Source organism: Seriola lalandi, unplaced genomic scaffold, assembly GCF_002814215.2.
Source record: "Seriola lalandi dorsalis isolate HSWRI2012SDOR001 ecotype SW California unplaced genomic scaffold, Sedor1 jcf7180002054975, whole genome shotgun sequence".
NCBI classification, from domain to species: Eukaryota; Metazoa; Chordata; class Actinopteri; order Carangiformes; family Carangidae; genus Seriola; species Seriola lalandi.
In genome coordinates this window covers 33028-48764 of record NW_019525525.1, presented here as the reverse complement: position 1 = coordinate 48764, position 15737 = coordinate 33028, and the positions used below count along the sequence as shown (strand labels likewise).

The window sequence follows — 15737 nt, the reverse complement described above, 5'->3', positions numbered from 1 at the left end:
TTAATATGTTTAAAAAGTGCTGTAATTTGAAAGTGTAACGGGAGCTCGTGCTTTTCTTATTGTGACTGACTTGACACGAGCTGATTGGGTTGGTTCATTTCTGCAGCAAAAGAGGAAGTTGCGAAGCGAACCTTGTTACCAACAAGCTAGCTATAATCTTGAGCCGCCCTAAGCATCGAAAAGGGGAATAACAGGAACAGGCGCGCATAGTATTATATATTTAGTGTTCTCACAAATTTGTCAGTTATATAACTTGGGTGTGCACATTCACTCGTTTTAAAATTTTAAACGGTAGAGGCAAGTTGTCGTGACCAACAGCCCTGGAAGCATGTCTACGTTTGACAGCAAGCTAACGAAAATTACACCTTCATCCTTCTAGAAAAGCTAACGAGTTAGCCATCCGCTGCAACGTTAGCAACTGGGTAACTTAGCCTCGAAACGCTTGATATAGAAAGCTAATTAACGTTGCACATTTCTCCGGTGTCGGAGCCAGTGTTAGATGTCCCACAAAACAAGATTTCTATATTTAACTTACCGGTAAATGGAATTATACGACAATGCAGCTAATCTACCGATTCGAGATAGCTGATTCAATGTTAAGACTATGTACTTGGTAAGCGAAAAGCGTTTTATTATAGGGTGGTAAATTTAACTCAGTGTTTAACGTCGTTTTTGCAAGCAGAGTCAACGACTCCGACCTTTGCTAGCTAGTTGTGTGTGTATTATCGACCAAAGCAGACGAGTAGACCATGACGAGCCCCCTCTGCGGTTACGTTAGCCAGCAACACCTTAGCTAACGTTAGCTACAGAACTGGCTAGTCAGGTAGCTAATGTTGGCTCTTTACTGTAATTAACACGAGACTAAGAAAACTGAAGAAAGCATCTGAGCCAATTAAACATGGTAAGTATAATTTGACGCGTATTTTTTACCTAGTTATTCACATTGTCGTCCTGTCGGATTTGCTAATGGCTAATGTGGTGCAAGAGCTTTTGATTCGTATATTTGAACAGGAAGACCTAACGTTATGATAATAATGCTTTCAAATTTCTTTACATATAGCTAATAGCGTATGCAAATATGCACTATGGTCCTGTATGTCTGTTAAGCCACATAACGGTTTGTGGGAGGCCAGGTATTTCACGGGATGTGACAGCTTGTTAAGCCATTTCGCGGAACAAGACGCCCATCTTGCAAAACCGAATATTTGCTTTGAGTAGTGTTAAGCCTCGGCAAGTTGTGGCTTATTTGAGGAATTTAGACCCGCCTGCCACAGGAGCTGCTCTTTAAAGTCTCTATTTGCTATCTTTTTTTTGCCAGGCAGGGCCCAACTTCCGCCACCTGTCAAAGCGTGGTACAGCACAACCGACTTGTTTTAATTACAGCTTGATTTAAATTGTGTATGGCTAAGACTAAAATTTTCATGCAATCATCAATGCTGAACCATCTCAGCTAGTCGGACTGCAGTTGTGAACTATATTTCCATGATATAATCTGAAAAAAGGGTCAGTAATGATACATGTGCAATGATAAACTAAAGCTCTGTACAGGCATGCACACGTGAAGATACATATCCAGCCCAGTAAGTGATTCACCTGAGCAAAATGCTGCATACACCTGTAAGCACTAACTTGTGAAAGATCTTCTCTTGAAATCAGTCTACAGGACCATATGTTGATATATTGTGTATATATTTTTTTTCATGGTTATGAGAAAAGAACAGTGATTTGGTTGTACATATTGTTTAATAGATGGTCTAGATGTGCATTTTGTATTTAACTTTACCTTTTATTATCCTCTAGGCTTCAGAGGAGTCATCGCTGCGTGCACTGGAGAGTCTTATGACGGAGTTCTTCCACAGCTGCACGACCAATGAGCGAAAGAGAGAAATAGGTAAGTTTGGCCTTGTAAAACCTACCTCTGCCCCTTAGAAGTAAGAACATGATCCATAAGTATTTTCAGGTTTGTGCTTCCACCAATGTGGTTTGCATAGATACAACATAGGACTTGTATCTAGAACAATGAAGAGGGAAGAAGAAAATTGAATTTAAGTCTGAAAAAACTAATTTGTCAGTCTTTTTCGTAAAGGGCAGTTTACTATCCTATTAACTGAGGCAAGTTTTATTCAAAGTGAAATAGATCAATTTGTGCATCTCATTTTGTTATTTGTAAAAGCATGTCTTCACATCTTTGAATATATATTTTTGAAATAGTAAAGGTTTTTCCCATGAGATACTGTATCCCAAAGTCTCTGTAACATACTGTAATGCAGGGTTAGAGTTTGTCACTTTGGAGTGTTTTGTGACCTAAAATCAATTGATTTCTATTAAAGGTGTCAATTTTTTATACACTTCCTGTGTTGTGACGCATTACTTTCGGTCTGTCTGCAAGTGAAGCCTACATTGTCATGTACTTCTGTCAGTGATCATACCTACTTCCTTTTTTCTGCAGAAGAGCTGCTAAATAACTTCGCACAGCAGACTGGAGCGTGGCGGCACTGTTTGTTCTTCCTTTCCAATACTCGGAATGAGTACGTAATGATGTACAGCCTCACAGTATTTGAAGTAAGTGCTGTAGGTGGGAAATACACATTTTCAGTTTACAGTAGTGTCCAAGGCCTTCTTTACCTTTTTATGCTTCGAAAATAAGACAGTACCCAGAGAAATATATTGCTAAATAGGTACTGAATATATTACATGGTAAAGAATTTTTCATTCTGTTTGTCTGTTTCCTCATTTCTTTAATTCTACAAAACAAGTTAGCTGACAGTGTAATACATATTTTATGGGATAAAAGACTGCACATCCTGTGACCCTAGTGACATACTTTCACTGTCTTTTACATATGTTATACCCCTTTTGCACCAAAATTAGTATGTATATATCCACTGCCAGTAGACGACTTTGCCTCTCTGTTTTTTTGTTTTTTCTTTCATGTTCAACGACACAAATGTGCTCTAAAACAGTAGAAAGCAGCATGGAGGCTTTACAATGTTACAGCAGTTACTTTTTTATATCTTTTAATGCAGTCTCCTCAAACTCACCACAGACTGAACAAGGTTGTTGGTGTGAAATGTTTTTCATACAGTTATAATATAACTGCCCGTAGGTAGTGCGCTCATCATGTTTCATCGGTGTTCTTGAATAAGCTGGTAGAGCCTGAGACTCATACACTACAGAAGGGGTAGTCATAGCAACTTCACGCAGTTAAAGCAACATCATATCTGTGTGATGGAAAAGAGGAAAATTAGCATGTCCACCCAGGTTTTATGTTTCCATCTCTGATTGTCACTGGAGCCAATAAATACCCGTGAAAACTACAGAATCAATTCCGATTATATAATTTCCCACTGAGGACAAAAGGCAGATGTTAGTGGGTGTCGGTGGGTTTTTTGTCCAATGTGAAAGGGGCTTAAGATGTGTATGCTTAGATTTAGGTGTTTTATTTGCAGCATTGAGTTTGTAGTTGAAGGTGTGTTAGTTAATGTTTTTCAGTGGACACTATATCATTTAAAAAAATCTTTCTTGATCAACAAAGATATTACTGAACACGCACACAATTATTGAGAATTATTACAAAATATTTGTCTGTATACATCTGTCGCTTCTTGAGACACAGTTTTGACAGCTGATTGTTACTTTTTACTTTCAGAACCTGGTGAACAAGATGTGGATTGGCATTGCTTCACAAGACAAGATGGAGATTCGCAGCTGTCTTCCCAAACTCTTACTTGCTCAGCACAAATCTGTGCCCTATTTCATCCGTAACAAACTCTGCAAAGTCATCGTGGACATTGGTCGCCAGGACTGGCCAATGTTCTACCATGATTTCTTTACAAACACCCTTCAGGTAAGCTCTGATGATGTTGTTTATACTATAAAAATGTTTTGTGCAAGTTTAATCCTCATCAGTAACTCAGTGCTGGTTGATGTGTTCTTAAATGCTTAACAGAAGTTGAGACTAAGACCAAGAAAAACATAGCTTCTCTTACAGTGAACATGTGCTTTTTGATGATGTGAAATTGCACTAAAAAGCACCTCTCTCCCTTAACCTGTTGCATGTGTCAAATTTATTTATGCAGCATTTCAGACTTACTTTTTCTATTAATTTAACATATTGTATTATTGCAGATAGTTTGGATTATTGCTCCAGAGCACAGAAAAAGAGCTTTGGTGTTTGACAATATTGAATCATCAAAGAGCGACTGAAACAGTTTCCTTTCATTTTGAAATTAAATGGCAATCAATCAGAAAAGTCAAGAGTCAACAATATTGGAGGTGATAAAATTAAATCAAGAATGGAATATGAATGTTCCCAAATTTGTGTTGTGATTATGTTTTTCGAGGTTTCCACAGTTTGAATTTAAAAAACATCTCCCCAGTTACTGTACAGCACCAGATTATGAGCATAAAAGTAGTGGAGGAAACAAACTACAAGATTTCCCTCAGGAAATGTTTCAGCCATTTAGTTAGTAAATTTAAGCCTAAATGGGCACTCTCATTATGTGAATGGCTTTTGCAGTGTGAAGGTTAATGTTTCATTTCATAAGTATATTAATTGTAAAATACTGTATGTTAGCAGAGGCCGTCTTTGTTTTAGACAAGATTTCCCACCTCCAATATAAAACATGAAGCCCTGAACTGTCAACCAGGCTAACAGAGGATGCTATATTTAAATACTCTATTATTTACTAGTTATTGCATCCTGACGTAAAACAGTTTGGAAACTGTTTGACCTGTAGGTAGAGAACAAACTTCATTAATCTTAATCTTTATCAACTGTCAATCTGTTGTGAACTGCAGCTGATCCAGTCTCCAGCTCTGGCTCAGTTGGGGTTGGTGATGTTGAAAACCACATCAGAGGAACTTGCATGTCCTCGAGAAGACCTGAGTGTCGCCAGGAAAGATGAGCTGCGTAAACTTCTGCTGGAGCAGGTACCAACCGTGCTTGGACTGTTAACGGGTGAGAACAACTTTTAATACTTTGTGCAATATACGCAATACAGCGATAAAACATCAGTGTTACATGCCACACATTGCAAGGGATGTCAAAGACAGTCTGAAATACAATTCAGTTTTCAGACTGAGGCGCATCTACAGCTAAAGCCACCGATTGTTCAACCAGCTAATTAGGTTTAAATCTGACTTGCAAAACTCAGTCTCCATGGGTCAGGCTGCCAGTCAGAAAAAATGTATAAGTGGAAACCCTTTAGTACATGTGGGTAATTGGGTGTCACTTCTTATTTTACAGGTATCCTGGAGACCTATTGGGACAAGCACAGTGTCATAGCTTCCACCCCTCCGCCCTCACCCACCTCAGGGGAAAGTGGTGAGTGAATCATCCTTTAGTTAGTTAAAACTGCAAATACTTGATAGTACTGTGGTTATAATCTTGGAACAGCTGTTGCTTCTGGTTAATACTGACATTGACTACAGCATTAATTTTATCAAATGGTTTGTTGTGTTTTAACCAGACCATTTTGTGTCTTTTCAATCTATCAGTGGAATTGCTGGGCAGTTTGTTTCAGGGCAGCCAGTATTCAAAGCTGCTTTGCCAGCCCATGGCAACATTGGACAGTGAGAGTCAGCAGCTCTGTTGTCTCGTTTTGGAGTGCCTGGCCCACCTGTTCAGCTGGATCCCTCTGTCCACAAGCATCACACCCACACTGCTGGCATCCATTTTCCATTTTGCACGTTTTGGTTGTGATCTTCATACAAAGGCCAAGACAGGATCCTTCATCTCCTCCAACTCCTCCTCTTCTAATGGGCAGCTTAACCCTGGGACAATGCCACCAACATCGAATGGAGGAGGGCGAAATGGACAGCAAAGTGAGGGCAACAAGGTGGATCGTGCCCGACTTGGTGTACTTGCTATGACCTGTGTCAATGAACTGGTGTCAAAGAACTGTGTTCCAATGGATTTTGAGGAGTACCTGCTGCGCATGTTCCAGCAGACCTTCTTTCTTCTGCAGAGGCTGACACGAGAGAATAATGCTCATACAGTCAAGAGTCGCCTACAGGAACTTGATGAGAGGTATGGCACAGTCCAATGGTGTTTGTGCATGCTGTGTTTACAGACTAGAGAATGTATTTTGACAATTTTAGCATGTAGTCTCCAACTGATCAGATTTACCTTTGTTATAGTTGAGCCTAATATGCTGTCAGAAGTCGCACTGTGGTATATCTTAGTAGTCCATCTCTGAAAAAGAGTCTTTGTTTTCATCACTGCTGTTCACTAGACTGGTTCCATACAGCCATGTACTTCAGCTCTGCCACATGGCTCATTCTGACCTATTCTGTCTGCCTATGTATGTCTCTTTAGTCCCTTTATATACAAACTGTACGTGTGTGTCTGTTGGCAGTCCCGGACACAAATCACTGAGCTTCATTTAATCACCTCACCTCATCTATGACATCCTAAACCTTTTATCTAGCAAACTGGATATTTTCATGAGTGGTCCTGCAGTTTGGGAAATTAGATCACCCGGCCGTGGTTCAAGAAATTATATAATTATTGACCAGCGTAGACTATATGAAGTAAATTCTAACTGTAACTTTGAGTATGTTCTGTGTTTAATAATTTTTCCTGTTTCATCTTGCAGTTACTTGGAAAAGTTCACAGATTTTCTGCGCCTGTTTGTCAGTGTTCACTTGAGGCGGATTGAGTCCAGTCCTCAGTTTCCAATTGTAGAGTTTCTTGCCCTGCTTTTCAAGTACACCTTTAACCAGGTTATTATAATTTTGATCATTTTAATGACACTTGTTTATGCAGTACACCACAGGGTCTGGACTTCTACAGATTTCCTGAAAACTTACTTCTCATTGATTTTTCAGCCTACCCATGAAGGCTACTTTGCCTGTTTGGATATCTGGAGTGTGTTTTTGGATTTTCTAACAACCAAAATCAAAAGCAGACTAGCAGACAGAGACAGTGTCCTGAATAGGTAAGTGGCTGAGAAAAAATTAATTGATGTCAAATATTTTACAATATAGACAATCAGGTGTATAAAATGTCTAATTTGTTATCATTTATTTTTTATTGCATCTGTTTAAAATCGTTATATATTCATTTGGACAGGTACAAAGATGCCTTAGTTCTTCTGTTAAGGGAAGTTCTGAATCGCATACAGTTCAGATACAACCAGGCCCAGTTAGAAGAGCTGGATGATGAGACTCTGGATGATGATGTAAGAACATTTTACACACAGTTTATTTCACGGTCTGTCATTTGCACCTTTTCACTTGATATGTTCAGTACATCTCTTGTAGCCACAACAAATCCAAAATAAAAGTTTACTATATTACTAGTATGTAAACTCCTTTATTTGGTAACTATAGCAACAGACCGAGTGGCAGAAGTACCTGCGTCAGAGTCTGGAGGTGGTTGCCAAGGTGATGGAGCTGCTCCCATCCCATGCGTTTTCTACTTTGGTAAGAGATCGTTGTCGGTGTCACCTTGACATATAGTGGACATAAGGTTTTTTGGCATCTATGAAATGAAATGTTTACAGCCTCAATACAAATATTTTTTGCACACGATGGCTTTCCAAAATATTAAAGGAGCAATACTGACAACTCAATGTTATACTGCACCACTTGTGTTAAGGTTGTGCATCATCAGCTCAAACATAGCCATGGTCAACAGTTTTACCACAAGTAATTCTACAGTGTTATATTAAACTGCAACCACAGCAGCAATACTTGTTGCTTCATTCTATCTTAACTCATTATTGAAACAGAGTCCATCATGTTAAACTGATTACAAACACACAATGAGATGTCTTAAACTAAAAACCACTGAGGTAGAAGTAGGATGATGAACCCAAACGTTGATCAGTTTTACAGGTCTGACAAGATATTTGAACATGACTTCTCTCGTGTGAAATGTAGAATTATCAGTTTCACTTTTGTCTTTACAAGACTCTTGATTTAGATGAAATTGCACATGAGAGAGGCAATTTTCTTGCAGACTAAAACAGAACACATATCCGGAGTGAAGTCGAGCTGTTTAATAAATTGCTATATCTGGAGAATGCTTTATCATTTTGTATGGAGGTTCATAAAACAGAAACTGAATTCTGTAAAATATCATTATGTGAATTGGTTCCTGTTTGGAACCAGTTCCTCCAAACAGATTATGTCTTCTTGATCACTTGTGAACTTGCTTTTGGGTTCTGTGGTAATAACACTGTGTTCTTCTATCACTTCTATCGCTATTCTTTTTTTCTCTTTCAACTCTGTATTGTGCGTGTTATGCATTTATCTCTGCTGTTTTCAGTGATGATGATACAATAACAAGTTTAAAAAAAAAAAAAAAAAAAGAGACAGTTATTTTCACGTGGCTATGGGTTTTATTATTGTGTGTTAAGAGATGTATGGTGACATACCCAGTCTGTGGCAGTGGCAGCCTGCTTATTCTTCCTCTCTTTCTCAAGTTTCCAGTCCTTCAAGAAAATTTGGACGTATACTTGGGTTTGCAGCAGTTTATTGTCACCACTGGCACAAGTAAGTAACTTTTGCCTTGATTTTTAGAATGTTTTTATCAGCTTCACCTCCTGTCTTTTGTTTTAGGTACAGTCACATTGAATGGTGCTAATTCCATAGATTAAAGTGTTTGAATGGTTTGTCATCATTCAGGTCGGAGGCTCAATATCACTGCGGAGAATGACTGCCGTCGACTTCACTGTTCTCTCAGGGACCTCAGCTCCCTCCTTCAAGCTGTCGGACGCTTGGCTGAGCATTTCATTGGAGAAGTTTTTGCTGCACGGTTCAGTGACGCCCTCGCAGTGGTGGAGAGGTCAGTGCTCTGCTATTCATCTAAAGCATGAAACATTTATTGTACCTACATCATGAAGCTATATTTGTGTTAGAGAATGTACTTGCAGTATTGTTGCACATTTTTAGTGATTATAACTGAATCTCCAGTCAGACATTGGCTTCTGTCTAAATGATTTAATACTGTTTATATGATACTTTAGTATTGATTATTATTAATACTAATAGGGAGTTGTGGTGTTTGATGAATGAGTAATGTAGGTGTTTTCTGTTGACTGTTCATTTTGCTTCATTGAAAGAGCAAAATATAATAAACCCTTTCCTTCTCTTTTCAAGGTTGGTTGAAGTGACTTGCTACGGCTCTCAGACCAGCCTTTACGACCTGGAGACCGCTGTGCCTTCTGTGCTCAAGCCAGATCTCGTTGACGTGTGAGTATCACGCGTTAAAAGGAAAATTTAACCCTAACCCTTTACATGTGACTCATTGGTTACACCTAACAAGACTTTGCTGTTCTGTTATTGACAACAGTATTACGACAAGCGCAAGAGAGGGAACTGTGCGTGTGAACAGTTGCAATGTTTGTGTGAATTCAGACACTTCACAGCATGAATAAAGGCCACAGAAAGGCTATTGTGGCTGTTTGCAGTGTTGGTGAAGTTTCCTCTCGTTCATCAATGTCGGAGCAATTTTGCATAATGAAGTTACAGAATAATTTTATTTCTGGGACTGGCTTGATAGAAATGCAGACCAGTCTGAATATTATTTCTCAGAAATTGATTAAAAATAAAATTGATATTCACATTAATTTAGTAAACACTTCACAAGTGATGCAAATTTGTGTAAACTTTATAAGGAAGAAGCAATGTGTTCACCCCACTGTGATTTAACTGTGTGCTGTTTTGGTTGTTGCAGACATGCACAGGCCCTTGCTGCTTTGCAAGCCTACTCTCACTGGCTTGCACAGTTCTACAGTGAAGTCCACAGTCAAAACCAGAGCCAGTTCATCAACCTCATCACATCAGCAATAGATGCCAGTAGTCCACTCATCACAGCTAAGGTAGCTTCTCTCGCTCTTTCTTTTGCACTCTCTAATTACACACATGAAAGCTTGCTCTGCAATTTCAAGTCAACTATCAATAATTTAGGCATTTACTGTATACACTCTCACAAGTGAATTTCAGTCTTCAACAAGCTCAGTGAGCTGGCCTGGCAACAACAGACTGAGCACTTAGTGAAAGCGAAGTGGAAAAAAGAGGGGCAGGCCCACAGACCCTGCGAATACATACACACTCCAGCTAAAATCAAGCAGTAGTGGCAGGTGTAAGGAGAGTGGAGGTACAATGTTTTCTCAGATTGCACAATGCAGATGTAAAAGGGAGTGGAAATAGTTTACTTTAAATTAATGAGCTGAGTCATTTTCGCTGATTAACATGTGATCAGCGTTTGTGTCCTCCAATGTCGATAGTCAATCAAATCAGCATAAGCCTAACACAGAATCTCTTATTTGGGTAAATGAAGAATTTTAATTAAGTGAAAGTCAATTATAAAAAATGCTGTTCATGAATACTTGATCTAAAAAGTGTTGTTGGTTTCATGTTGAAGCAGTGGTTCATTAAGGAGGAAGTAAGATATGGAAAATATTAACCAATGCGTAAAACCTGCAGCCTGTGTTCACAATTCTTGTTGTGTTTATTTTCCAATTTATTAATTTGGTCCTATTTTAGTTAATATTTCCCACACATTAGTGTTACTATGATAAAATGGCACAATTTCAATGACAAAGAAATTGATGTTTGTATTTGTATAATTCACAATTTGTGCATAACAGATACATTAGCTGCTATAGTTCTGTGTTAATGATAGTATTCTCTTTTTCACGGTTACTTTCACACCAGCCCTTATTCAATTCACAGGCTGGCTTCTTAAATTTGGTCTTCATTTGTAGGTACCTGAAAAGTTGATGCTCTCAGCGTGCCATCTGATGGTTTCCATCACATCTACAGTACGACCTGTGTTCTTGGTCACTTTACCAGCTGTTCAGAACATCTTCAACCTCATTACGACAGAGAATCGGACTCGCAGACTTACCCAAGAGGTAAATGTTTGTTGCTTTTATTTTGCATATATTCAATGATTCGGTTATTTAATAAAATAGTAGCAAAGTAGATTTACCTGCACACTAGTTTAATAGCATTGATTGTTTGGAAATTTCTCTTTTTTGATATTTTAAATAAAACACTACACAAGCACAACAATTTAAAAATAGGAATTTTTAAAAAGATCCTCAGAGATTGAAGTTCCTGAAATGTCAATACCTGAATTAAATACTGTGTGTGTTTGTGTGTGCGTGTGTCTATTCATACAGGCTCACGTGTTGGTGTGTAGGGCTTTATCCAACATGCTACTGCTCCCATGGCCAAATTTACCAGAGAATGAGCAGCAGTGGCAAACACGCTCCAGTAACCATGCCAGCCTATTGACAGCCCTCACACGAGAATATCGCATTTTAAGAGGGACAGTGAACATTACTCCACGGCAACCAGCTCTAGATGACAGTCAGTATTTCTTTTTCTTTTTTGATTTGCTTTCTGTTATGTTAGTCTTGGTCTGCTTATTTTGACATCCTGTCATTATTTGTCTTTCCTGACCATCTTTTTTCTACTCCAGTGAAAGCAGTGATACAACAGACCCTGCCTGTGCTCAGAGACATTGTGGATAGCATCTCTGGGGAATCCACCAAATCACGTCAGATCTGTTACCAGAGTCTCCAGGAGTCTGTCCAAGTGTCCCTGAGCCTTTTCCCAGTGTTCATTCAGCAGCCAGGTCAGTGTCTCATCCACAGTTGGTCTGTCCATCTACAGGGTTAACTAAAAATCTGATCAAGGTGAAGATCTATTCATTTGCGTTTTTGTGCACACTTATCCTGTCACGGGGGACTGAGGCAAACAGTATGTACTGTATTGAGCAAACACGTAGAGATGTCTCTCTGCCTCCTACCGATGTATGCATATGATGATAACAGTGCATGTAGCAACAGACCAGATCCACACAACTAAACAATTTGAACACTTAACTGTAGTCTCTACTTTAGCATCTTGCATTTATAGATGTAGCCAAATACCAGTGGACAAAATTACAAAGTTGAGGAACCAGTATCTATTTGCAGTAATGTGCAAACATCTTGTGCAAACATCTTGTGCTAACCTGTTTCACTTACTGTTTGTCTCTTTATTTCCTATAAACTGTTGGTCTATTTCCTTTCGTATAGACTTGTTTTTTCACCTGTACAGCAAGCAGCAATGCACATCCCTGTGAAACCTTACTTTGGAAATTTTTTTTTTCTCCTATACTCTGTCTGTATAGAAATATTCCATAGTTATTGTAACAAAATACATGTAATAATAATTGATAACAATTAATGGAAAATAAATTCTGAAGACCTCAACAGACTACAACACAAAAGGTCATCTGACTGGCCAGCTTTGTTAATTGTCACCTCTCTTTCCTAGATGTGACGGATGAGATGCTGGCCTTCTTCTTGACACTGTTTCAGGCATTGCGGGTCCAGATGGGTGTTGCCTTCACAGGACAGATCATCCACACTTTCCTTAGCATGTTCACCAGGTAAAAAAAAAAAAGTGTTCTCCACAATTCTTATAAACAATAGCTACTTTTATTAGTTGTAGTCACTGTAGTATTACTTCTTGTCTTAAGATTTAAATGCATGGGGCATACAGTGATTGTTGCTATCGCTCTTAACGCTAATTCATGTAATGTCACTTATATGTGCTCCAGGGAACAGCTGGCAGCCAGTATTTTGCAAGAAGGCAGTGCAGGGTGTAGAGTGGTACAGAAGTTCCTGAAAATCCTTCAGGTGGTGGTGCAAGAGCCTGGTCAAGCTTTCAAGCCCTTCCTACCCAGCATCCTCTCTCTGTGCATGGAGCAGGTTTACCCGGTGGTGGCAGAGGTCAGTTGGTGGTCACTTGTCCAGTTTTTTTTTGTTTGTTTGTTTGTTTTTTTTTGGTTTGCATCTGGATTGGTTAGCCTGCTAGCACCTAAAATTTGCATGTGGCATCACTTATCATGTAGGAAATCTTACAAATAAGTAAATACACTTAAATAAGGATATTTACCTGACAGTGTTTCAGAAAAATAAACAAATTAATAGTTGGTCAGTAGAAACATGACACAAATTTGTTCATTTGAATATTCCGAAAATAAAAAGTGTCAGGTATTTAATTATATAATTTATGATGGTATATATGCTTGTCTTTGATAGCGGTCTTCCCCAGATGTCAAGGCAGAGATGTTTGAGTTGCTATACCAAATACTTCACCAAAACTGGAGGTACTTCTTTAAAACTTCAGTCTTAACAAGTGTCCAAAGAGGAGCTGCTGAAGATACCATGGAAAATGAAGCCCAGTTCACAGCTGCCATGCAGGTGGGTGTTTGCACATGGCTACAATTATCATCATATACCTTTTGGATGGACTGATACCTCTCGGCTGTGCTCTTTGTTTGATTTGACGGTGCTGAGGGAACATACAGAACATAAAATCCAACTGCAATGTGTTTCCAAAATAAGCAGTTATCTCAATTGTTGAAATTAGCTTTTCGTCACACAGTTAATGGATAAAGTTATTGTTAAATCTAGTTACATTTCATTTCCTGACTTCTGCTGAAATGTATTTTCCAGGCTTTTGGACAGTCCTTCCTGCAGCCTGACATCCACATCTTCAAGCAGAATCTCTCCTATTTGGAGTCACTCAACAGCAAGCATAAGTTGTATCACAGAGTAAGTTGAGCTTTTATATAAGTATGTTTGTATTTACATGTGTAGTGTATGATGGTGCAGTTTTGTTGACTCACTTCCAACAACAAAAGCAGTTCAAACCTGTCAACTTGTCACATGGGCAGGCAATGACTGTAACCACAGCTGCAGTTTTTTGCTCTTTTATAATTCTGCTTTTTATAAAGTTTTACATTTACCTCTATTAGTTATAAAAACATTAACTGTAAAATGAGTTGTCTTTTTTTCTTTAGTTGTTTTCTTTTACGCTAATTTTGACCCAATTTGACATAAATGTCTTATAGGATAAAATGATGAAGATATGACATTTTATATCCTAATTATGACCATATTTCCTGCAACTTGATTGGTTGGTGGAGGCATACAACTGCAAGGCTGTAATTCTGCATTTTTTATTGTGCTTCAGAAGCTTTTCCGGACCTCGATGCTCTTCCACTTCATCAACGTGCTGCTGCAGGTCCTTCTCCACAAAAGCCACGACCTTCTTCAGGAGGAAATCACCCTTGCTATTTACAACATGGCCTCTGTCGACTTTGATGCCTTCTACTCGGCCTTCATGCCAGAGTTCCTCAATGGTTGCCAGGGTGTTGACACCAGTCAACGAGCTGTTCTTGCACGCAACTTCAAGCTTGAACAAGTAAGAATTAAATTTTGTGACATTCTCTAAGGGGTACTCAGTTGGTTGCAGTCTGCAATCTCACCACTAGATGCCACTAAATCCTACACACTGGTCCTAATAACTAAGCTTAACCTGTAGTGGCCATGCTGATAGTGTGGTGTTTTTTTATCCAACTTGTCCAATATTTATTGTTCAATTCTGCAAGATTGTTGAGCAATTATATTCCATTCACTTCCACTCTGTTCAAGTGGTGGCAGAAATTACAGATACCCTATATCAATCAAAGCATGTTGTTGCAGTCTCCTCCCTGTATTCACTAGTTACTACCAGTCCAGACAAAGTGAATTACCAAATGAGCTGTTGCTCATTTCCCTTGCATTTTGTTAAACTTTTGCAGCACAATAAGTGAGCAGTAATCTAAAGCTCATGGTCCACACACAGGGGTTTTCACTTGCCTCATTAGACCTCACAAACTCCAGTGTCGGTTTGCAGGGTTTCAATCTGTAAACCATTAGTTGATGGTAACATACTGATTGTAACTACTCCTGTGTAGCTTTTATTATGGAAACATCTATAACTGTTTCAGTATCACCTTTTAGCATCAGTGTCTGTTTGGTTGAAAGTTGTTTATGCCTCATCTGCATCCTAAACACTATCTGCTAATATTTCCTCTATAAATTAATATCATTGTTAACTTTTTCTCTTCTTTTTCAAGGACCTGCCTTCGTTCACTCAAAGTGTGCAGCGGCTGGTTAATGACCTTCGCTACTACAGACTGTGTAATAGTAGCCTACCCACTGGCACTATCAAGCTATAGCACAATGACTGCTTGAACCACTCCACACATCAACTATGATCTTCAAGGATTGCCTGTGCTGACCACTTTGCCCAACACTCCCTCTCCAACTCAGCTTCGCTCCACCTGTTCAAAGTGATGGGAAGGGACAACACACATTTGTATGGTTGAGTAATTGGAGGTTGAGGATGCTGCTGATGTTTTTCTTTGATTTCTACTGTAGAAGGTTGGCGCATTATTATTTTTTTTAAAAAGCAGTGCCCTCCTTATGTATTGCCAATGAAAATGTGGCAAGAAATGTAAACCTGGTCTGCAGTTGGCTTTCGCCCAGACCCGGAGCAGTCTGAGCCAGGCCTTCTTTCCCACGCCTCTGCAACAAAGCTAGGCTGGGACTGAGCACTTTCAACTCATTTTGAGTTTTTAAAATGTCTGCTTTTATTCATTTTGCCTTCAATTTTTTTCATCTCCAAAGGAGACGGACTCTCAACTTTCATATCATTCCATTCTGAAAAAGAGAAAACCTGCTTGATTAAATAAAGTGCTTTTTTAGTAAATCTCAGGTATTGGTTAATTCATGATTTTATTGGTCTATGTGCTCTTGCAGTGTTACAATATTGTTTGTGAAAATAATGGTTGCGTCAAGAAATTTGAAACCTTTTGGTATGTTTTTACTCTTTTGCTTTAGACTGCCCAATGGCATCTTTTTCAAATCCCTTTGAGTGTAAATTCATCTACTGAA

The 15737-nt window shown here is 38.8% G+C and overlaps 1 protein-coding gene across 1 annotated transcript; it reads left to right on the top strand.

Moving 5' to 3' along the window:
- The first annotated feature begins 112 nt into the window (after positions 1–112).
- xpo6 (exportin 6) lies at positions 113–15557 on the top strand. The gene is made up of 24 exons (XM_023396308.2): positions 113–901; positions 1801–1891; positions 2450–2562; positions 3650–3847; positions 4801–4960; positions 5249–5326; positions 5500–6031; positions 6600–6726; positions 6832–6941; positions 7076–7184; positions 7336–7428; positions 8433–8502; positions 8635–8794; positions 9109–9201; positions 9686–9830; positions 10719–10868; positions 11139–11328; positions 11441–11596; positions 12283–12397; positions 12569–12740; positions 13053–13214; positions 13470–13568; positions 13990–14220; positions 14918–15557. Exons 1-24 carry the CDS (start codon positions 899–901, stop codon positions 15017–15019), a joined length of 3459 nt encoding a protein of 1152 aa, XP_023252076.1. The 5' UTR covers positions 113–898; the 3' UTR covers positions 15020–15557.
- Positions 15558–15737: the final 180 nt, after the last annotated feature.